The sequence below is a fragment of the Pagrus pagrus genome (genome assembly GCF_965226575.1).
Source record: "Pagrus pagrus genome assembly, chromosome: 4".
NCBI lineage: Eukaryota > Metazoa > Chordata > Actinopteri > Spariformes > Sparidae > Pagrus > Pagrus pagrus.
Window position 1 is genome coordinate 30464495 of NC_140188.1, and position 20711 is coordinate 30485205.

General features: G+C 40.0%; 1 protein-coding gene across 2 annotated transcripts in view; it reads left to right on the forward strand.

Annotated features, from left to right (window-relative positions):
- The window catches only part of sorl1 (sortilin-related receptor, L(DLR class) A repeats containing), a 101615-nt gene that overhangs the window by 16584 nt on the left and 64320 nt on the right, over positions 1-20711 (forward strand). For both annotated transcript variants that reach the window (XM_084351131.1, XM_084351132.1), the window contains exons 2-6: positions 1433-1549; positions 2532-2666; positions 7722-7883; positions 9030-9097; positions 19998-20178. In XM_084351131.1, coding sequence (XP_084207257.1) covers positions 1433-1549; positions 2532-2666; positions 7722-7883; positions 9030-9097; positions 19998-20178 — 663 coding nt within the window. The remainder of the gene's footprint in view (positions 1-1432; positions 1550-2531; positions 2667-7721; positions 7884-9029; positions 9098-19997; positions 20179-20711) is intronic.

Consider the following 20711-nt stretch of genomic DNA (forward strand, 5'->3'; position numbering starts at 1 on the left):
AGTGCCGTTGTTCTTTATCTCTGTGCATGGCTTTAGTTTGACACTTGAGCCATTAAAGAAAAAAAGTACATCTCTAGTTTCAAAACTGAAAGAAGTGAAATGAGCTCGATCACGTGTCTTTATCATTACAGATTTCCAAGCTTTATGGTTGTGGTTTTACTGTGAAGACGCAAGTCATACATGAGCTGATGTTGAGCTGATGAGATGTCTTCATCTATTCTTGTACTGTCAGCAGATCAGCTGATTTGTTGTACCTGTTCCTCTTCCTCAGTCTGAAACATATTCACAGAGATAATAAGAATGGGTAACAATTCACGTCTGTTTTTTCTTCATTAGCGGCTTCATCTTAACACCGATCGGTGGTTTGTAATTAATATCACAGTAACAATATATATCATGGTAAACTGTTGCTGTTGCTTGGAGAGGCACTCTCAGTTGCCCATGTGCACTGCGACCTCTCGCACAACCAAGCCCTATATATCTTACAAATACAGTTTTCTCTTATTTTTAAACAAGCACAAGTGTTTACCATTAACATTACAGACATCTGTCCCTTTATGACAGCAAAAGGCTAGCAAGGAAGGCTAACTACCTTTCACTTGGAAAGTGGAAACTAGTTAGCCAAGCTTGCTAGCATTAGCACTGATTCCTAACTAGATGTTACTTTTTGCTCATGTTATTCAGACACCTGCTGACAGACATATTAGCAGCTCTGGCCCTCACTGCTGTGTTCATCCTGAATTGTAGAGAGGACAGGGTCTGGCTAGTGTTGGCTGTCTCTCTGTCACATGACCCGTTGAGGCTTTGGCAAATTACCAGACTGTGAAATCTCTCTGCAGTGGTAGTGCTGTAACATTAGCACTCTGTATGTAAGTCAGTGATTCAAATGACAACACGAAGTAACGGAGCATGTGTGAAATTCAAGTCGAGTCACAGAGAAACAAAAGAATGCCAGCTGATTACTGTCAGTGTGTGCACTGGATTTGTAGTAATATTATGGCAGAAAATAAATAAAACTTGATTGTGTGATTTGATTTTGACAAATTAAGTACACAATTAAGAACAAAACACCAAGGAGATACCGATTTCTGAGAGAAAAATAATAATTACAGTTGAAAGAAAGTTTATTACAATAATTATTCCATTTGCTACATTTTTATTTAGTGTTTTTCTGTTGCTCTGCAGTGGCCCAATATCTCTATAGATAAGTTGGATTTAGCTTGCATTACTCTGAAGTCTGCTTGGGTAGGTTTCTGGTTTTGCTGATCTAGACCAGTGTGCTAGCTTAAAGCGGTTTTATTTTATCCAGATCAGTATTACCAACCCAGTATTTGGTTGTTACATTGGTCCAACCCTCATCTGAAGAGATATTCTGTGTCTTCTTGCCTCTTACATGAGTTGCAACTTGAGTCCAACCTGTTTTTTCCTACAGGCCAACCTGAACGACTCTCACAACCAGATGGTGGTCCACTGGGCTGGAGAGAAGAGCAATGTCATCGTAGCCTTGGCCCGGGACAGTGCAGGAGCCACTGGGCCCAAAACCAGCTCTGTAAGTACACCTCAACTTGTCCATGCATAAGAGAGATAGAAAGCCAAAACCAGCTCATCCATGACCTTTGATAGTTATAACCTCACATAAACCTCACATATTCTTCACAGCATTTCAGCTGCAACATCAGCTGTATTTTGTCTGATGGAAAAATGTTTCACAATATCTGTATTTTCCAGACATATAAAAGTATAAAAGACATAGACTTACAAAAGTCCAATGTCTGACTAGTATTGATCAATAAAATAACTAATCAAACCATATCATCCATCTTGTTAGAGATGGATAACACCAACTAGAATATATCAGATTTAAAGTTTTGGGCAAAGTAACAGCCAAACCATGGAAAGGTTGGATAAAAACACTTGTCATTAGTTCTCTTTGCACTATAAAGATTTTTTATATTATACCTCATCTCACCTAGACATCTATAACTCGAGAGCCAGATGTGCTTTCCAAGAAAAGACATTTTTAAATGTATAATTGTGTCCTGATGGATGTAGTCCAGGGGATACTTAAACCTGTTAATTAATTACAGATTAATGGAATGATTTCAATTTGGTAAGGAGTAATATCTCCTGTCTCAGAATACTTTTTTCCATAGACCAATAATGGACTACAATCTACCTGTTGTTTTTTTAAAATCTATTCATTATCTGTAACTGCTTATCCTTCCCCCGGGGGGGATTTTAGAAATTGTGATAATTTTCTATGAATCAAACCACAGGCCTGTATTTGTGGTCTGTTAAACAGTTAGTTAGTTGACCAGTTATAATAAAAATGTTTCTGACATCTAACAATTCTGTTGACACCTCTGTTTTGTAGCTGTTTAAAGTTAACTGGTGGAGTTTATTCCCTCTAGTAGTGCTTGCCATCTTAATTTTTCCTTCTCTAAGCTTTTCAAGACACGGCTAATCATGCAGCACATTTTGAAATGAAAACTATTGATTGTTCAACCCCTATCTACTTTCTATGTCTCCAGGTCTATGTGTCCTATGACTATGGAACCACTTTCACACTCGTCTCGGAAAAGTTTCAGCTTTCAGTGGTCAAGGCCAAGGACGGCAGCAAGCAGGTCATCTCCCAGTTCTACCACAGTCCTGCAGACAACAGGAGGGTGAGTCACAGTCAGTACTTCTTACAGACTAAGGTGTGCGATATAACTTTTTAAAACAAAGTTAACAGCTCCTGGGCAATAAGGAAGTGCACTGCTCAAGCTGAGGTTATGAAAATGAGGTGAAATGTACAGTTGTCTGAAATGATCAGCTATCTATTGCATGTATCATCAACATATCTAACAGCAGGTACAGTCGTGTACAGTGGGGTTGAGGGTGCAATCAAATGTGTTATAAATAGAAAAAATATCTCTGGCTCCATAACTATGCAAAAACGCGTCTTGGACAAACTCTCGGAAGTGTCTCAAAAGTATTCCCCACTTTTTCCATTTTACAGTGATGGAAGTGATTATGCTCCTGGGTACTGTTTATTTTGAAGTTATTTTACTTCTTCTTCTGCGATCTCTTCCTTGTCTTGGAGGTCTGCCAAAGGTTTTGGTGGTGTTTTGACTTCTTGGATCTGGTTTGCTCTGACATACACTTTTAACTTTTGGTAGTGCTCCTTTGTTAAAGCAGTAATACCAGACCCCATTAAAATGACTTAAAATTTTTCTACTGGAAGCATACACCGATCACCGATTGGTGTATATAGGCAAAACAAAATGGACCAAAAATAGATCCTTGTGGCTCACCACACATCAGTGGAGCTGAAGATGAAACCTAGTTCAGTTCCAGTAATGCCTACACATTGATAAGAATGTAATGATCTTTAGTGTATGATTAGTAGTCCTAATAGCTAGTATTAATATAGTGAAGATAAGAAGGGAGTCCAAAACAGTTTCAAGACCCAATTGAATCTGATAATGAGGTCCAAAACCAGTGAAGCCAAAATATGCGATAAGCCATAACTTTTTTCTGAATGAATAGAGATGAGCAAATCTGAGAATCTTACCTACTGCTACTAGAAATTGAATAAGTGGTGGAATCATAGTATTGGAGGACTACAGTAGAGCATGACACGGGAGTGGATTTTCACTCCCGTCCCATCCCACTCCCAGAGAAAAAATCCCATCCCATCCCAATCCCGGGCCGGAGTAAAAAAAAAAATCCCATCCCGTCCCACTCCTGTAGAATGACTCCCGCTGCCATCCCGCTCCCACTCAAAATTACTCCCACTCCCATCCCACTCCCATCCCACTCCGTTTTTTAGTGGCCGGCCCGGCCGGAAGTCAAAGCACTGTTGGATGTGTAGTTCTTTTGACTTGCTAACGCAATTCAAAATAGTTTTGGCTCACTGAAAGATGACTTCAAAAATGGACGTGTCTGTCCTTTTGGTTGTTTAACACAGCTGAAAATCATCATCTATTAATGGCGTTCCCGCTCCTGCCCGCTCCCGTTGATTTTTATTCCCATCCCGTCCCAATCACGGGATTAATAAAACTTTGACTCCCATCCCGCGGGAATCCCACGGGAATCACGTGACCCGCGGGAATTCCCGAAAAATGTCATGCTCTAGACTACAGCACTTGCTTTTTACTTTAATGGATGGCTCTGCTGCTTTGTACTGAGAAATATGATTCTTTTTTAATACCGGCTGTTTCACAACACATACCTACCACGTTCAGAGGTCTATGACCTTGTTTGCACTTCATGGCTTTGGTTTTCCTTTGAACACACTCTGAGCCTCAGGTCCCACACCTTTCGAAAAGGAGCAATTGAAGTTGGCACAGTTGGACTGAACTCCCATTAAGTTCTTGAGACATAGGTTGATCAATAGAAATGGAAACATTCTCACTTGGAGTGTTGTAAAGGTTAGGGTATGCTTGAACAAACCAGTTTGTATGACACGTTTTCCAACAAGTCTGAAGGCAAATGTGTTAATAATAATTATAAGGATAAAGGTGGCTAAATGTACCTCATAGGCAATTAATGATATGATAATAATAATGAAGTGTTTCATAACGTTGCTGTCTCATCATTGCATACAGGATTTCATATTTTTACTAATTTGTTGCTGTGTACCAGAAAAGCAGTAAACGCAGCAGTGAACATGAAAGCCAAGTCCCTGCATGTAGAGGATGTACACAGGAGGATGATTCACAGGGCTGACAGAGTGTCAAGGGGTCATTTGTCTGGCTCAGGTGGGTTCAGTACCAGATGGAGTACAGCGAAGAAGGGGGCCTTTGGATAATGGGAAGGAGACAGAGATGAAGCGATAGTACTGGACAAATATAGGTTAGGCTGAGGAAAAGAGCAGGATCTCTTCTGTGTTTCTGCGTAATATCAGAAAGCACCAGCAGTCCCATAATCGGCTGAACAAAGCTTCACTGCAGGATTCAAAATTATTACCAGCCCCCTGCCAGATGTTGGTAAAATATGCAAGATTTGTTTCTCTCACCAGCCAAAAAAACTGCTAATCTATTGAGTGGCTGGTAGGAGTATAGCAGTAGTCAGGGTTGGGCACGAACCTCGGTTTGGGGTCATGATTCGGTACAGCTGCAGAAAAACAACAAAAAAATCCCAAATGCATTCTTGCAGTCTGGGTTTCTGTTAATTAATTTCAGACAAATTAAATTAAATGTAATGATTTTATCTGACGGTAGTGAAAGTTACAGTTTGTTCCACCTAGTGTCCACCTGAGATAGTTCGTAAAGTCTGTAGTGCATTAAGCAGTAAACAGTGATTCATTACTGACATTGCTTCAGTAATGTCTTCAGCCCTGTTGTCTTCCACATCCACAGGCTGCTGAGAAACAGCAGGGACGAGATGATGAGTCTCTGTAAATGTATTGATTAAAGAGTATGGTCTAAACCTGCTCCAACTGAAAAGTGTCATGAGATAACTTTTCTTGTAAATGGCACTATGAATAAAATTGACCTGACGTTCCGGACACATCTGGGTGTGCCGTCTAATTTGTGTTGGCATGTTTCATGTGTTTCCACTCAAATCCCACTGTCAAACACTGACACACTGTGTGTTTTTGGTCAATCCACTACTCGCTCTCCGAACTTTTCTCACACAGCAGATTTGAAAGAAGCAGGCGGGTCTTCTTGCTCTGGTGTCTCATTTGAACTCCATAGTGTATAGTCAGTTATAGTGGTGTCTGTGTGCACATTCTTTGTACGACTGCATACACCGAACAGTGGCATCCGTACTGTGATGGTCCGGGTCGTATACGTGTACCTTTAGACCGCAAGTGGTTGATAAAATTTGAATATTCACTCTCCATGTAGCCTGTGGACAAACAGTAAATTTTGTACTAGAGATGTTCCGATACCATTTTTTCCCTCCCGATAACGATTCCGATAGTTATGCTGTGGGTATCGGCCAATACGAGTACCGATACCAGTGTGTTATAAAAAATTATATATATCATTCTACGCCTGCATGACTGTGATATGATTATCAATGTGGTAAGGCCTGGCTCAGGTTCAACCCTTTGTAAAACATGAATGAATACAGCAAATGAAAGCCATTTATTTTTAAAAAGAATAGTATAAAGCCGAATTCAGCACAGAGCAGACAGGAAGTCAGACACAAAATAATAACATGACATCCGGTTAATTTTCAAAATAAAACACAAAATAAGTCAAGTTCTCGCCGATACCGATGCCGGCATTTTCGGCAGTATCGGAGGCATTTCCGATACTAGCATCAGAATCGGAACAACTCTATTTTGTACCCTGCTTCACTGTGTCCGCTGGCATGAAGTATACTGTATCGTATCGTATCGTATCGTATCATAAAACTTTAGTAAAGAGTAACGTTTGAGTTAAGAGTCAGAGGTTATGACACCTTAGCAATCCTCTTAGCTGTGTTGAAAGATGATCCAGACTACATTCTTCTAATGTCTGAACATGTTTCCTGTGCTTTGAATGAGTATGAAACTAGATGTACACAGACGCCTGCACGTGTTTTCAGATCAATGATAGTCTAACTTCTATAATCTAATCTAGCAGATTCTTTGGCTCAGTCAAGAGAGTCAGAGCCAAGACATGTGATGTAAAATGCATCCAGTTGCGCAATAGTTTCAAAACTAATCAGACAAGACTCTTGTAACAGAATTATTGTGCACTTTGTAGTGATGGCTGATGACAGAGTCCAGGTCAACTCCAGGGCCCTGCTGATTCCAGTTTGTGCCAAAAGTGCAATCATACCAAAGTAGTCAGTAAACAAGAACTGCATAAGAATGAATAGAGACAAAGAAATCTCAGGAGCTGACACTAAATTTAGCTTCAAGAAACTATTAAATTGGTTCAATCAGTGTATTTGAGAACAGTTGAAAACTCACCCAATAATGTAAATCCAGTCATCATCTCCTCCCCAATGCAAGTCAGGTGAAGTCTTGTAGTCCACAAAACATTTCTGGAGCTTCACAGCAAAACAGTGTTGCAGCATTCTGCTTAACAACCGAAGTAGCTGGAGACTTCTTTCAAAACAGAAAAACAACCAAAAAAACATCAAATGGCTCTGGACAGCTCGTCTGGTTTAATCCAAATCTCCAGTAGTGCCGAGATCACAGATTGATTTGGAAACATGTTATTTACACCCTCAGCGCATGGTCAGTCTTGTGCACCTATTTCAGCTTTTAGTTTAGCAGCTACAGTAAATAACGTAAACAAATATTTTCAGTATACTGCACTTCTCTGAACACTTGAACAGCCTCTGTTCCCAGTGGGACTGAATTAGCAAAGCACGACTGTACATTAGTGATACGGCACCTCGACTTTCCACTGCAACACTGCACTCGGATATCACTGAAGCACCTGACAAACATTTGCTTCAGTGACTTGTGTTTTCTGCTATGCTGTGCCCTGCTTACACAGAATTGAGGCGTTATTGGGTATATAGCGACACTGCACATCAAAGTGAGCTGGGAAAAGTGGGATTAGCAAAGTACAGTTACATAATCAAACTTTGTAATGGGGCTGGGGAATACATGTATTTCTGGAGCGCTGAACATTAGAGACTATAAATGTCTGCTATCCTATTTGAAGTACATTTTTTGTAAATGTGTGAAACTAGCTTAAAAATTGCAGTATATTAATGTTTTAAAATGCATCAAGGAAACGTGTTACACTTTGTCGTTGTGCTTAAGTCTGTATTTTCTTCTTCAGTACCTGTTTGTAGACTCCACCCACAACTACCTGTGGAACACCTTCGACTTCTGTAAGAGCGTCCAGGGCTTCTCCCTGCCCTTCAAGCCGACAGACCTGCTGCTCCACAGCAGAAGATCCAACCTGGTGCTCGGCTACGACAGCTCTCACCCAAACAAACAGGTACAGCTCTACCTGCAGTATGATGGTTGTGCTGCCCTTCTCTTCTTTTGTCACTTCTTGTAGAAAGAGAAGCTTCGAGTTTTTCTACCAACAGATTTCTTTGTATAGCCGAAATTTTTGGCAAGTCATATTTTTAAATAAACCGTAGTTAAAATACTTCTATTTTGCTTTTGTTTTGAATGTAATACTTTTTTCTTAGTATTTGGTTGTCCCCCTTTTGCTTTAATGTTGGCATGGACTCCACAAGTTAGTGTAAAACCTGCTGACTAATGTTATCCAGCACGCTCTGACAGTGTTCCACAAAGCTTCTTGTGATGTCACTGAGTGCTTGGCTTTCTCCGTCTTCAAGTGCCCCCATAAATGTTGAATGAGGTCGAGGTCAGGTGACTGTGGAGGACAGTCCATGACAGTCAGGACTCCTTGGTCTTCTTTGGTCTTCAAGTAGTTCTGTCAAAGCTTTGAGATGTGATTGGGCTCATTTTCTGAAGATCAAGCAAGACTTAAGGTTTCTAATATCGACATCACAAGAAGCTTTTTGCAACACGGTACAATACAAATCATGCTGGGATAACATGAGTCATCAGGTTTTACATTAACTTGTGAGTCCATACCAGGTTGAGTGCATGCTGTCATTAAAGCAAAAGGGGTATTGCTTTTTGCACTCGGATTGTTAAGATGATGTTATTTGTGTATTGTAATGAACGAAATAGAATTGCATTCTAAAGAAACGCAAAATAGAAGTATTTTTATTCATGGTGTCAGACTCTGGACCCTACTATACATACAATCATAAAATGACTTTATTTCCATATGATTTTCATTGTGGTGTTGGTGTACCTCTTGAGATTCTATCAAATTTCCATCACTTTATGGACCATTTTAGTACTTTATGTACAGTATCTGGTGGCACAGAGAAGAAACTAATGGTTGCTGAGGTTTGTGCATCAGAGCTGTTTTTGGTTTCCTTGTCTTGAGTTTGAGCACAATAGTGCCAAACGGTTCTCCAGCATTCTCCTTGTCACATGTGTAAGAGCCAAAATGAAGGAATGAGCTTGACCTACATTTTTACAGTGCACCATCCCCCTCTCCCCCACCCCACACGCCCCCCTACCCCCCTCCTCACACCCTCTTTCTCCCCTGCTGTAGCTGTGGAAATCAGACGACTTTGGGGAGACATGGGTGTTGATCCAAGAGCACGTGAAGACCTACTTTTGGTAAGACCACCGCTGTCTCAGCTCATGACAAATATATTATGGTGTATATAGTGTATGTGAAAAATGGTGCTGCATTCAGTGGCACAGTGTATGGAGAAAAGAATATTTACAACTCTCTCTACTAGAAGGAACCACTTAAGTCGGTATCACTGAAAAATATGTTTGTCCTCAACTTTCGAGGTGGTCTTAATAACTAACAAAGTACTGTTACGATTCAGGGTGGTAAAAACTGTAATGCTGCTTTATTTAATTATGGCTGCATGGTCACTTCATAAGAATCATAGTTAACAGTAAGCTGGTTGCCAAATATTTGGAGCACAAGACACAACTGATCGTCTCCACATTAACAACTAGAATGGCAGTCAGTAGAGCCCTATCTAGTGTTACAGAAAGTGAGAAACATATCCTGGATGCTCCCTTCATTGGGATCCACACCAAAAGTTAATGGGGTATATTCTGGGCCCAGACCCATCCTACATCCCAGTTCCATGAAAACCCATTGAGCCATTTTTGTGTAATCCTGCTTACAAACCAACCAACAAATAAAAACGGACATGGGTGAAAACATAACTCCTTGGTGGAGATAATAATTCCAATAATTCGTCATCCAAAAAAATCTCACATACTTGGCCATTTTTGCACTGATTTGTTCAAAAACTAAATAAAAAGAAATAACAAACGCCAGCGTATTCTAAGCTACAAGTCAAAGGGCAAACATTTAAACATTTTCCACAAAAGCCAAGACAAGTGTCCTCTGGTACAAATTGTGGGACAGTACATTGATTCATGTGCCACCTATAAATTCAAATTTTATTTGACTATCTTGACAAGAAAGAACCAAAATCTAGAATCCTCTAATCGAGGCCCCTTAAACAAGTTCAAACCAGTAGAATCATTCTGTTTCTGTTTCTTGTAGCCTGTAGTTGGATTCAGATGTTTTTTATGTGCAGTGGCTTGAACATATTTGCAATGGTGACAAAGCGTGTTTATCTTTTGGGAGGGGAAAGTGAACCATTTCATTATTGAAGTCACTGAACAGGACCAGACTTGAGAGCTGAAAGTGGTTCATGTTTACTTTCACTTTGTCAGTTTCCTTGTGTATACATGTGTGTGTGGGGTGTGTGTGTGTGTGTGTGTGTGTGTGTGTGTGTGTGTGTGTGTGAGAGCTGTTAGCACTGCTCCCACTACTTGTTCATTCTCATGGCTATTGGAGAATTAAGAAATGAACGTGTCTTTGAATTATCTGAATGTTTGTGTGTCTCATGGTGGTCTGCAGCCTCAAATGTGTGTTTAATGCACATTTTATGATTGACGATACCTGTTGTAACTGTCAGAATATTACGGTTGGAAAACATTTGTCTCGTCTGTAGTCGCCACCATTGATGCTTTGCTGACTGGGAGAATCTGTCTTACAGTTTAAAGCATAAAACCCAAACCTGAATTTTCCAATTTGAATTATTCGATATTGATTCATTAAATCCGGAGATTGATCTTACAATATATCTTCCAGTATACGCCTTGTGGATGTTTCAGAGTTGGAAATTAACACCAGCCAAGTGCTGAATGTGGCTAGATTTTCCGCTTGGTGAATAAGTCTCTGAAGGCTATCTGCCACACCGAGGGATAAATACTAGTACCTAAACAGTCATGAGTTTAAAAACTATGCAGAGAGTCTCTACCACATTTTAGTGTTATTTAAGGGAGCACTGCTTCTGTCCTCTGCTGTCTGTCTGTGTCTGGAGTTTCACACATACAGCACAGCAAAAGGGTTGGTTCAGATGCACTTGAATGCACCTCGTGAACTAAAAACATCTTTACTCAAATTGCTTCAAAGGTTACTTAAAACGAGAAAACCTATTTTTTTCCCCTTCGTTTCCTTTGATGAAATACAAAGGCCTCCCTCTGTCATTACTCTCTTGATCTTTCAATACAGTATCTATAATGATTAGATACTAAAATCACAATATCCCATTCATTTCTAAAAAGCATTTCTTTCAATTGTTAAATTAAACATTTATATTTTTAATAATGTCCCTTTCCTTTTACACTTCACAGCATTAGTTCTCTGTGAATGTCTTTCATATCCAATCATCAATGGTATTGTAACAGAAATATCCCTGACCCACTCGATATTGAATGGAATGAAATAGGAAATCAAATGGCATCGGGACATTGTGAATTGGAATCAAATCCATTTGAGAAATCAGTGGTGATAATTAGCTCTACTGGATTGTTAAAAGTTTGATTTAGATATCAGGTCAGGCAATTTCTGGACATCCAGAAATTGTGACAAAATGAGCCTCAGTCATGGTTAAGTATTACGTTTAACAGATTAGATAACCTGTTTCTATAGGGCTGTGTGGGCGTGGTTTCATCAGATTTGATTGGCAGTGACGAAACAACCCACCAACTGTGTTTAGAATCTGATTCAAATGTTGCTAAATCCTGATTGGGCCACTGAAGCGTGTGACATCATGTCTAAAAATTCAAGCCAGTCAGAGGAGCATCAAGAAAAGAAAGAAAAACTGAAATCTCAAACATGAAGAAACCAAAACTGTTGTAACTTTGGCAGAAATGAATGCGTTCAGGTAGGATCGACCGTGCAGGCGGCCTTCACAGGAGACTGGACTGAAAAAAGAAGTTGTGTGCTGTACAAGACATGATTCAGCCTCCAGTTCATCTCCTGTAGACGTTGAGCAGCAGCACAGAAGTTGAGTTGTTAAGAACTTGCTTAGCTTGGGCAGGGAGGAGACTCACAGGGAAAAGATCAAAGTAGATTCAGATTATGTTGGATCATTGGGGAACCCAGCCCCTCCTCTATATGCTGTCCATATTTCATTGGTGCTTAACTTTGAAAGTACATGTGAGGAGACTAACATCAATCGGTGAACCCCCACAGTGTAGCCCTGCAGTGATAGAGTACATCTAGTCCAACTTGACATGTCACACCTCTCAGTAGTAGATGTGGAGACAGATGTGTGCAAGAACAACAAAGTCAGTGTTGTGGATGATATCATTTCATGTACGAAAGTTTCAAGACAGTGCAAACCAGCAAACTTAATAACCGGGACGGACAGAATCGAGAGCTACCCAATAATAAAAGTACTGAGTCCAATTAGATACGTTTATTTACTAAAATGTTGATTTTAAATATGTTTTTGTAACAGCAGCAACACACAAGCAACAAGATCCAAATAAAGGAAGTCCTGGTTCAAAATTATGAAGTCGATTAGTTTAAATTATTGATATGACTGAAAGTTTAACTTGAAATCGCGATTCATGACATTAAAGCTGCCTGGTCAGCTAGAGAGAAGGGAACAGACAGTAGGCTTGAGCAATAGGGCTGAAAACTCTATCACGATAGTGAAGTTTCATATCGGTTGATATCGATAGTTATTGATCATTTTCAATTACTTGTCCTATTTTTATAGGACCCTTTACTTTGAATCCTTTATCAAGGCACACAGGCTCTAATTATGTTAAATAATGTTAACTCAACAGGGAAAAACACACAAATAAAACTGGATAAACAAGTAAAAATACTGTCATACCGGCGAGCTGACATGTCCTTTGTGATCTCACGAACCACAATGTAAATGATCAGTTAATTTGGAGAAGGAATACTTTAGGACTACCTTAAGAGCCCTTACATATTCAATCAGTCTGCCGGTTGGCTGTTGAGCGTCAGTGGGCTTTTAGGGTTTACAGGTTGTTGGAGATGGGAGTCAGGTATTTTGTCTTGTCTTTGTGGTATTTAAGTGCATCCTTTTAAGAGACAGTATGAGGTGACATGAGGTGAAGGTGTTTCCACTGTTTATTGGTCCATGCCCTGCCTCAGCTGGTTAATGCTACATGTTGCCACCCAGGCAGAAAGCCCATTGACAGGCACGGGGAGAGTAAACACTGGTTGTATTGAGAGACTGAGATAGATTACTCTTGTACTCTCTAATCCATCTTCTGAGAATACAGTGATGCATTAGAATCTCATAATATTTCACTACCTCAGGTGTTTATTGACATTATTCATGTTTGTATTTTTCAGTTAATGCATTTTAAATCTCCAAATCCGCGTTAATACGTTGCCCCTGGAGTTCAGGTTTGTGTTCTGTTAAAAAATGCCAACAAGAAAGTATTATTGTGTAAAATGTCAAAGGTGACTTTGCAGATTCTTTGTCCTCATGGTGCTGATAATTTCCTAGATAGGTGGATTAATAAATTGTGTTTGAATTTTTTAATTTTACAAAAACACGACCTGACTCACTGCTGTCAAACAAAGTGTTTTAGCTCTGGGATTGATTTGTTTACAACATAAACAGAGCAGCATTTTCCTCTGAACCAGAGAAAAGGTTATTCCTGCTGTGAATGAAAACAGTTGATTTATGGTCTGCTTTAACCCACTTTGACAAAGGGTAATGGGTTTGGTGTAGAAGTAGCCATTTAAAAGCTTTTTTAAACCGCACCGTTGCCAACAGCCAAACAGTAAAATCAGTGATTGCATATCCCTTTTCACTGCCAAACGCTTCACCAGTCTGACTCTGTTACTTATTATGAAAGTAGAAAGGTAGTGCTTCAGACTCTAAAACAGAACAACAGTTGAGGGGAAATGAGGAGACAGCACTGAACAACACCATCAGGCCACTCTGATGTCTTCAAATGAATAAATGTCTCCATCCTCCTGTTTCTGCGTCTCCTCCTGTCTGGGTGGGTGCAAGGCAGAGGCACCTTTGGGTAGCTCACATGGAGCTGCTGGTCTCCTTCAACACTAAATGACTTTTTGCTCTGTGAACCACATTCTGTCACCGATTACAAACTGCTGCACACCTCACCTAGATCATTATCACTGTATTATAGAAGGGAGCCTGATCACTTCCTCATACTGAGAAAACAAAAGCATAACAAACTGAAGTCAGCTGACATACTGCCATACTGAAACCTTTGACTGAACATTTTTCCCAATAACTTAACTAAATTCTTCCTACCTATAAAAAGTCTATGTGATGAAGCAGAATCCATTTCTAAACACTGATCTCCCCAGTGACTCCACATTTTTGTACACACTCTCATTCCCTCATTATTCATTGATGAAAACTAGCTCCAACATCTTTAATGAATTCAGGAAGCTAGGCCAGCTAATTTATTTATATGGTCAGACACTAATGTGATAGAAGCTTAAAATGTGTAACTATGCACCAGATTTTTGTAAACTAATTATGGCTCACTTTTCATCTCAGCAGACATAATTTATTTCTTCCTCACATTTTTCTTCGCATCATCTTCCTGTCAGACAAGTCTTCAGGAGTAGAATAGAATAGCTTTATTTGTTTTATATTAACCTTACTTGTCTTTGGTCTTGCCCATAAAAATACAAACACGTCCACAGGATTAAAAACAACAACAAGACATTTATGGTGGACAGGGCTTTCCTACAGTCACTCAGAACTTATTTAGAAAATCCTCCTAACATGGTTGCAACCCAAAGATGATGTGGGTTGATGTCTTCAGCCCCTCGGGACCTCATCTTGGCATGTACATTTAGAAATGGCATGTTGATTAGTAATAAAACACAACGCTGCTCGGTTGAACTCACTTCTGTGTTTTTGTGTTATAATCTCACTTGGTCAGGTATGACAGTCTCAGTCTTACAGTCCTGTCAAACTTGTGGACTTTTTTTGTCTTCGCAAAATACTGTGTGATGTTATCAACTGGTATTGCTAACAATAGCTAACCTGACTAGAACTGGTTTTCCAACTTGTTGTACTGGAATGCAGTCGATTCGGGTAAGAAGTCATTTCCAGTTTAGACGTCCGACTTCCAGGTAAATGGAACACACCTTTAGTTGTGTGACTTTCTGACTTGTCTCTACCTGTGCTTCTGTTATGCTACGTTTAGCATCTCACAGGTAACAAAAGTAGATCAACAGATCATACCTCATGGTACCTTAACTTGGATTTGCAAGATCATGAGATCATGCAAGAATCCATCTTGCCAGGCTTCATGTTATGTTAAGTGTCCTAACCACAATCGTTCGGCCCAATCAGCATTTTTATGAGAAACTGATAGCAGTTACGGGTGTGGTTTAGGTGTGATGACCACGGAGGTGACAGACATGGCGACCAACAACAGCAGCTCCCAAAGTGGTTAGCGTATCTGCTGCTATAGCATCTGTTTATATCAGAATTTGTGAGTATATTTCATTTAAAGAAGCGCAAAGAACGGCACTGAAGGCTTTTTTTTTTTTTATGTTATTTTGCTCCTGCAGTATCATGTAATTCATTGATCTGATTGGTTGACGTCAGCCCTTGATAGATAGCTGTTGGAAAGTTAATGTTTTTGAAAGTGCCTGCCCTTTTCCATTTTCCAAGGACGACCTCTCAGATGGTTCTGTGAAACAAACTATCAGGAGTCAGGAGACACATGACATTTATTTACTTGCCACTCACAACGAATTTAACAAAGTTTGCTTTCCTAGTTTGCGTAGCCTGACCGTGTGTGTGTGTATGGATCTCCCATCTTAAAAGGAAACTCAAATTGTGTCTTTCTACTTTCATCCAGTATACTTTTATTTTATTTTATTTTTTTTACGTCTGTACACTCAAGTCATGAAGGCTAAGGATTAGCTTAGATTTTCGCCCAAATTGAAGATGAATGGACAAGTCCCCCCCTCAATACATGCTATGCAGAGCCAGTTGTGGTCCGCTCATGTCTGTGCATTGACTTATTATGCAGTATGTCATCTCTGTGGTTAGTCTAAATACATTTAATCACATCCAGTCTTCTAGGCCGGCCCGCAGGTTGGTGAAGCAACAGAACTCTAATAACTGTGTTCTTCAAGTGTTCTTCATAATCCGCAAAGTACTCTTTCTAGTGTAGCTGAAGAGCAATCACTTCAAGGAATCCTAACTTTTGTCATCTTACATTCATAGATTTCTTGATAATTTAATTATTAATGGTATTTAGTGGTCAGCCAGTAAGATCTGTTTGAGTCTGTTAAATCTACACCACTGCACCACTGCAGTGGTACACTGGCCAAAAGAAACTAGAAATTATCTGAGGACAAAGGCAGCACAAATAAAGATTGATCTTAAACTCTCCCCCCTGTGGGTCCATCCAATTTGGGGCTAATCCTGTTTGTTCTGGCTTTAGCAAGGGGCGCTACTGTTGTGCTGCAGATAGGTCTTAAGGCGTCTAAAGCCAGAGAGACTCAAGCATGACTGTCAGCCTGATGCTGGATGCGTTTAAAACCAACCCGATCTGATGGGTTGGTCTCCCAGCCGACTCCTAATCCTCTGATCTCACTGCTAGGAGACAGACTGAGTGGTAAAATCCTCTGTGTATACAATGAGAAGTGCAATCCCTTTTTCCATATGGATTACAGACAATGATACAAATCCTGCAGACAGAGGGTTTTTCAATGCATTGAAGGAAACAAAGGGAAAATGAAAAAAAAAAAGATGGGGCAGAGGGGGAAGGTTAACAAGAAAACATGTGAAAGGAACGACTAAATGTCACTGCTAGCAGATCTGTCTTTGCAAGTTCAATATTGCTTAGTGAAGGCTTTTTTCCCCCTTAAAACAGATGAGTTGACATGTTAACCATGAAGACATTTTCACTATGAGGGCTGTTACTTTTTATTTAATATATCAAATGACTGTAAAAATGTGGGGGAAATATCAGTCTGTGATGATCTGCTCTGATGTACAGTTTGTTTTAGCACAATAGGCCACATGAGACCAAACGTAGTTCCTGTATACATTGCATCTAAATGGTTCTGAATTGCTTCACCCCGTCCATGTGGTGCTTTTAGAGGGATCCTTTCCATAACTACTGGTAGTTACCGCTAGCTTACATCAACACTGCAGCAGCTGACTGTCTGGTATTGAGTGTTGTGAGGTTTTGGCAGGCAGTCGTTTTCCTGCAACAATCTCCCAAGTAAAATGTCAGACAGAATAAGTTGTGATGTTGCACGATGTTCTGTTCAACAGGTCAGACAAGCTGTGTGACACTTACAGGATGTTCTGTAACTCATACTAACGGTACACAACTGCACTACTGACTTTCAAAATATAGACATATCTTGAAAAATGATGATGCAGAAACAATGTTCACTTCAAATTGATGACATTAGATTGCTGATCAGTAAATTGATGGATTGATCTAGATTGAAGGATCATTACATCCCACTTGTCACATTAGCTTGTTACGTTAACTTCTCACTACAGTGAGGCAGTGAAGGTACCAATGAAGCCAATAATGTTAATTCCACAGTGAATGTACATCAGGATGAGGGTATTTGCATTCAGAACAATTAGAATGACTTATTTGTTAAACCAAACTTGATTTCTTGAAGCAGTGACACCTTTTTGACTTTTATTGATAAGTATGGATATTGAATTCATACTCGACCTGATGGTTTGTTTCATTGTGTATTTTTTTCATTGTAAATGAAAGCTGTGAATGTTTGGCTTAAAAAAAATCAAATCCATTAAAAACCTTGTGGCTTTTGGCAGTTCTGCTTTAATATAAAACAGTTCTTCAATCTAAAAAGGCTGTGATTTTTCTTCAAAACATTGAAGAGAAACCTGAATCGAATGACAAACCCAACTGGCAGAAAATGAGAAACTGCCATAAAAGGGAGGATGGGTGTTGATGAAGTGTTTGGAAGGGGCTGGTTTTAATTCAAAGGAAGGGACAGAGACAGACTGCGAATAGCCTTCCATGCACTCTGAGGCCAGACAGTGTCCATCAGTTGAACAGGGACCTTTGAAAGAATGCCACAGAGGCAGAGCCGGGCCGAGACACTGCTCTCTCTGTTTAGCTCTCGAGACTCCGGAGGAAAACACACTGATTTGGAAGGCAGACGATAAGACCCAGTGAACCTCCTTCATTCATTCTGGCCGACTCTCCGTGCCACGGTTTCACAACACTCTTGCTGTACACTTGTGGCCACAAATAGTTTGACCACGCTGTTTTTCAAGGTTGACACATGGACAGTTATTTTCAGTTTGAACATGCTGATGGTCTGCATTTTGTGCTGACATTTATTATTGTCTTGAAATTTTGCCATTTTTTTTTTTGTTGCAAAAAATGACAAGGATTCTCTGTCAGAGGCAAAAGCCTTTGAAACAGCTCAGTGAAAGCCAGAACAATTCAGTTATTAAAGGTGGTCAGTACATGCTTCTCACTCCTCTGAAGATGTTCATGTAAGTTCTCCATGCTGGAAAGATTTTGTAAATGAGACATCTAAAGGAAAACACCCTGGATAGCAGGGTATGCTGTATACTAAGATATATGCATCTGTGTGGAGTGGAGCAGTTTGGAGTTAAGCTCACATTAACTTCATGTCTGGGATCTGTGGGAGGAAAACACAACACTTAGGAAACTTACAAGACCATGGGAGGTACATGCAAACACCTCACAGAAGGAACGGGTGTGATTCAAACCCTGAAACCTGCTGTGAGGTGACAGTGCTAACCACTGAGCCACTGTGTGGCCCTGGGGAAATATCACTAACATCAAATGTTTTTGACTAGCTTTGACTTTGAAGCCTGACATCTGGGCCATTTTAGTCAATCAGAAGGCTGGGTCAAATCACTTTGGCACAGATGGGTTGAGGGAGAAGAACAGCCTCAAAGGATCCATAGAAGCTGCATTGGTAGGGGTGTGAGGGAGAGGTAAACAGTAGATTTTTAGTGTGCTAGCACACATTTGACTGGCCAGTAGACCCACAAAGTGGGAGGGACAGCTGGTTCTGGAAGTGTTTTTTCCCCCATTTAAAATGTTCATCAACAACAAACAATATCCTCAGTGTAACTTAACACAAATGAATGGGACATATATGTCTGGAAAATGGCCCCTCCCCTTCACAAGGCAGTGCGTTGCAAAAGTTGAGTCATGTTCAACCTCTATACTGTGAAACCGCCCCCCCTGCTGTGCTGTCACTTTGGTCCCTTTGAAATGAGTGAGTGGTCTGTATTTAGTTCACACTGCGCTCATGAAATCACCACTTCATTTTAATGCCTCTGTGGGTAATGGTTTAAAGGGGGCGAAGTAAAAAACGTGCACATTTGTTTCTTCAAGTTTGACTTTGAACAACTTTTGACAAATTGCAAGCTGTCTTGACACTGCTGTAGGACTGGGCAGTATGGACATGAGGTATTTTAGCACACAACACAATATAGTCTATATTGGAATAAGGATATAATGGCCAGGTTGAAAAAGTCAAATATTAGAACAAGTAAAAGACAGAGGAAAGACAACGCTGACATCATATCACAATATAACATTATAATATTGATATGTATAAGACTGTCATTGCTTATTAATTCACGCTTAAACTGTCAAACACACAATTATGTCAGTTTTTTAATAAGTTTCCTTGGAATCAATTTAGATATGATCAATTTCTTGAAACAGTAACAGGATATGGTATAACATCACAGTGTGATTTATCTGAAATACTAAATGATGGTATTGAATTGTTGCCCAACCATAACCATCATAGAGAGTCATTTTGACTATGAGACATAAAATGTGGGCCAATAGATAGAGAGACCGGAGAGGAAGGTCTCAGTTGATTGGTTGGGTGGAGGAGGGAGTGTTGAAATTTTTATGTCGGCCTACTGGCACTCCATTACGTAACCACTAAAAATACTGTGTTTGGAAGGAAGTAATGGGATTTTACTATCAATTTGCAAGAAAACAAAAATGACTTTGTTTGGACCTCCATAAAAACTGCATGTATGTTATCTCAGGAAAATTGGCTAACAGAATGGTTCTTGTGTTCTCCGTCCTCCTCCTTCATCTGACCTCGCTTTCTCCATCCGTCTGAACTTCCTTCCCTCCAATCCACCATCTGTCACCTCTGTTCCTTTCCTCTCACTTTCATCTACCCTCATCTCAGGGGCGTGGAGCCCTATGACCCCACCACCACAGTGCTGGTCCAGAGACACGAGCCACAGGGTGTCTCCACCATCCTCAGCAGCACCGACTTCTTCCAGAGTGAACGCAACCGCAGAGTGATCCTGGAGCAGGTCGACAGCTTCCAGCTCCGAGAAAAGTACATGTTCGCTACCACCACAAGGGTAAGAGAGCTTGAACATGTATGGATCATGATCTTATTATATTGAACTTGGTAGGGAGAATGTCACAAAACCTGCAATTTGGAACGGCTTTCTAGCACATAAAACTTGTATGACCTAATGGTGAAGTCCTTCATCAGAGGTTAAAATTGAGCTGAAACAATTAACTGCCATTTTTGTATCATTGTAAATTATAAACCAAACAAGGTACAGTACGAGTTGTTGATAGGTGTAGTTTTGATCCAACCACATCACAGCTCTAGCTCCCTAGAGTCCAATGAGCTGCTCAGGAAACCTGTAAATTTAAGTCATTCTTCAGTTAGAGACAGGATCATGCATCTTTGGAAGTTTTGAACAGTTATTTCAGGTCCTCTTTGCATCGGTGTGGGTACATAGACATGTTTGTACATATATTTTCTTTCATTCATTTATTCATATTTTAATCTTAATATAAACAAGTTTAGATTTTCAGATAATAGCCTGTTTCTGACTAACACATGACTAATAACATTTTCATAGCAACTAAATCTTTTCAT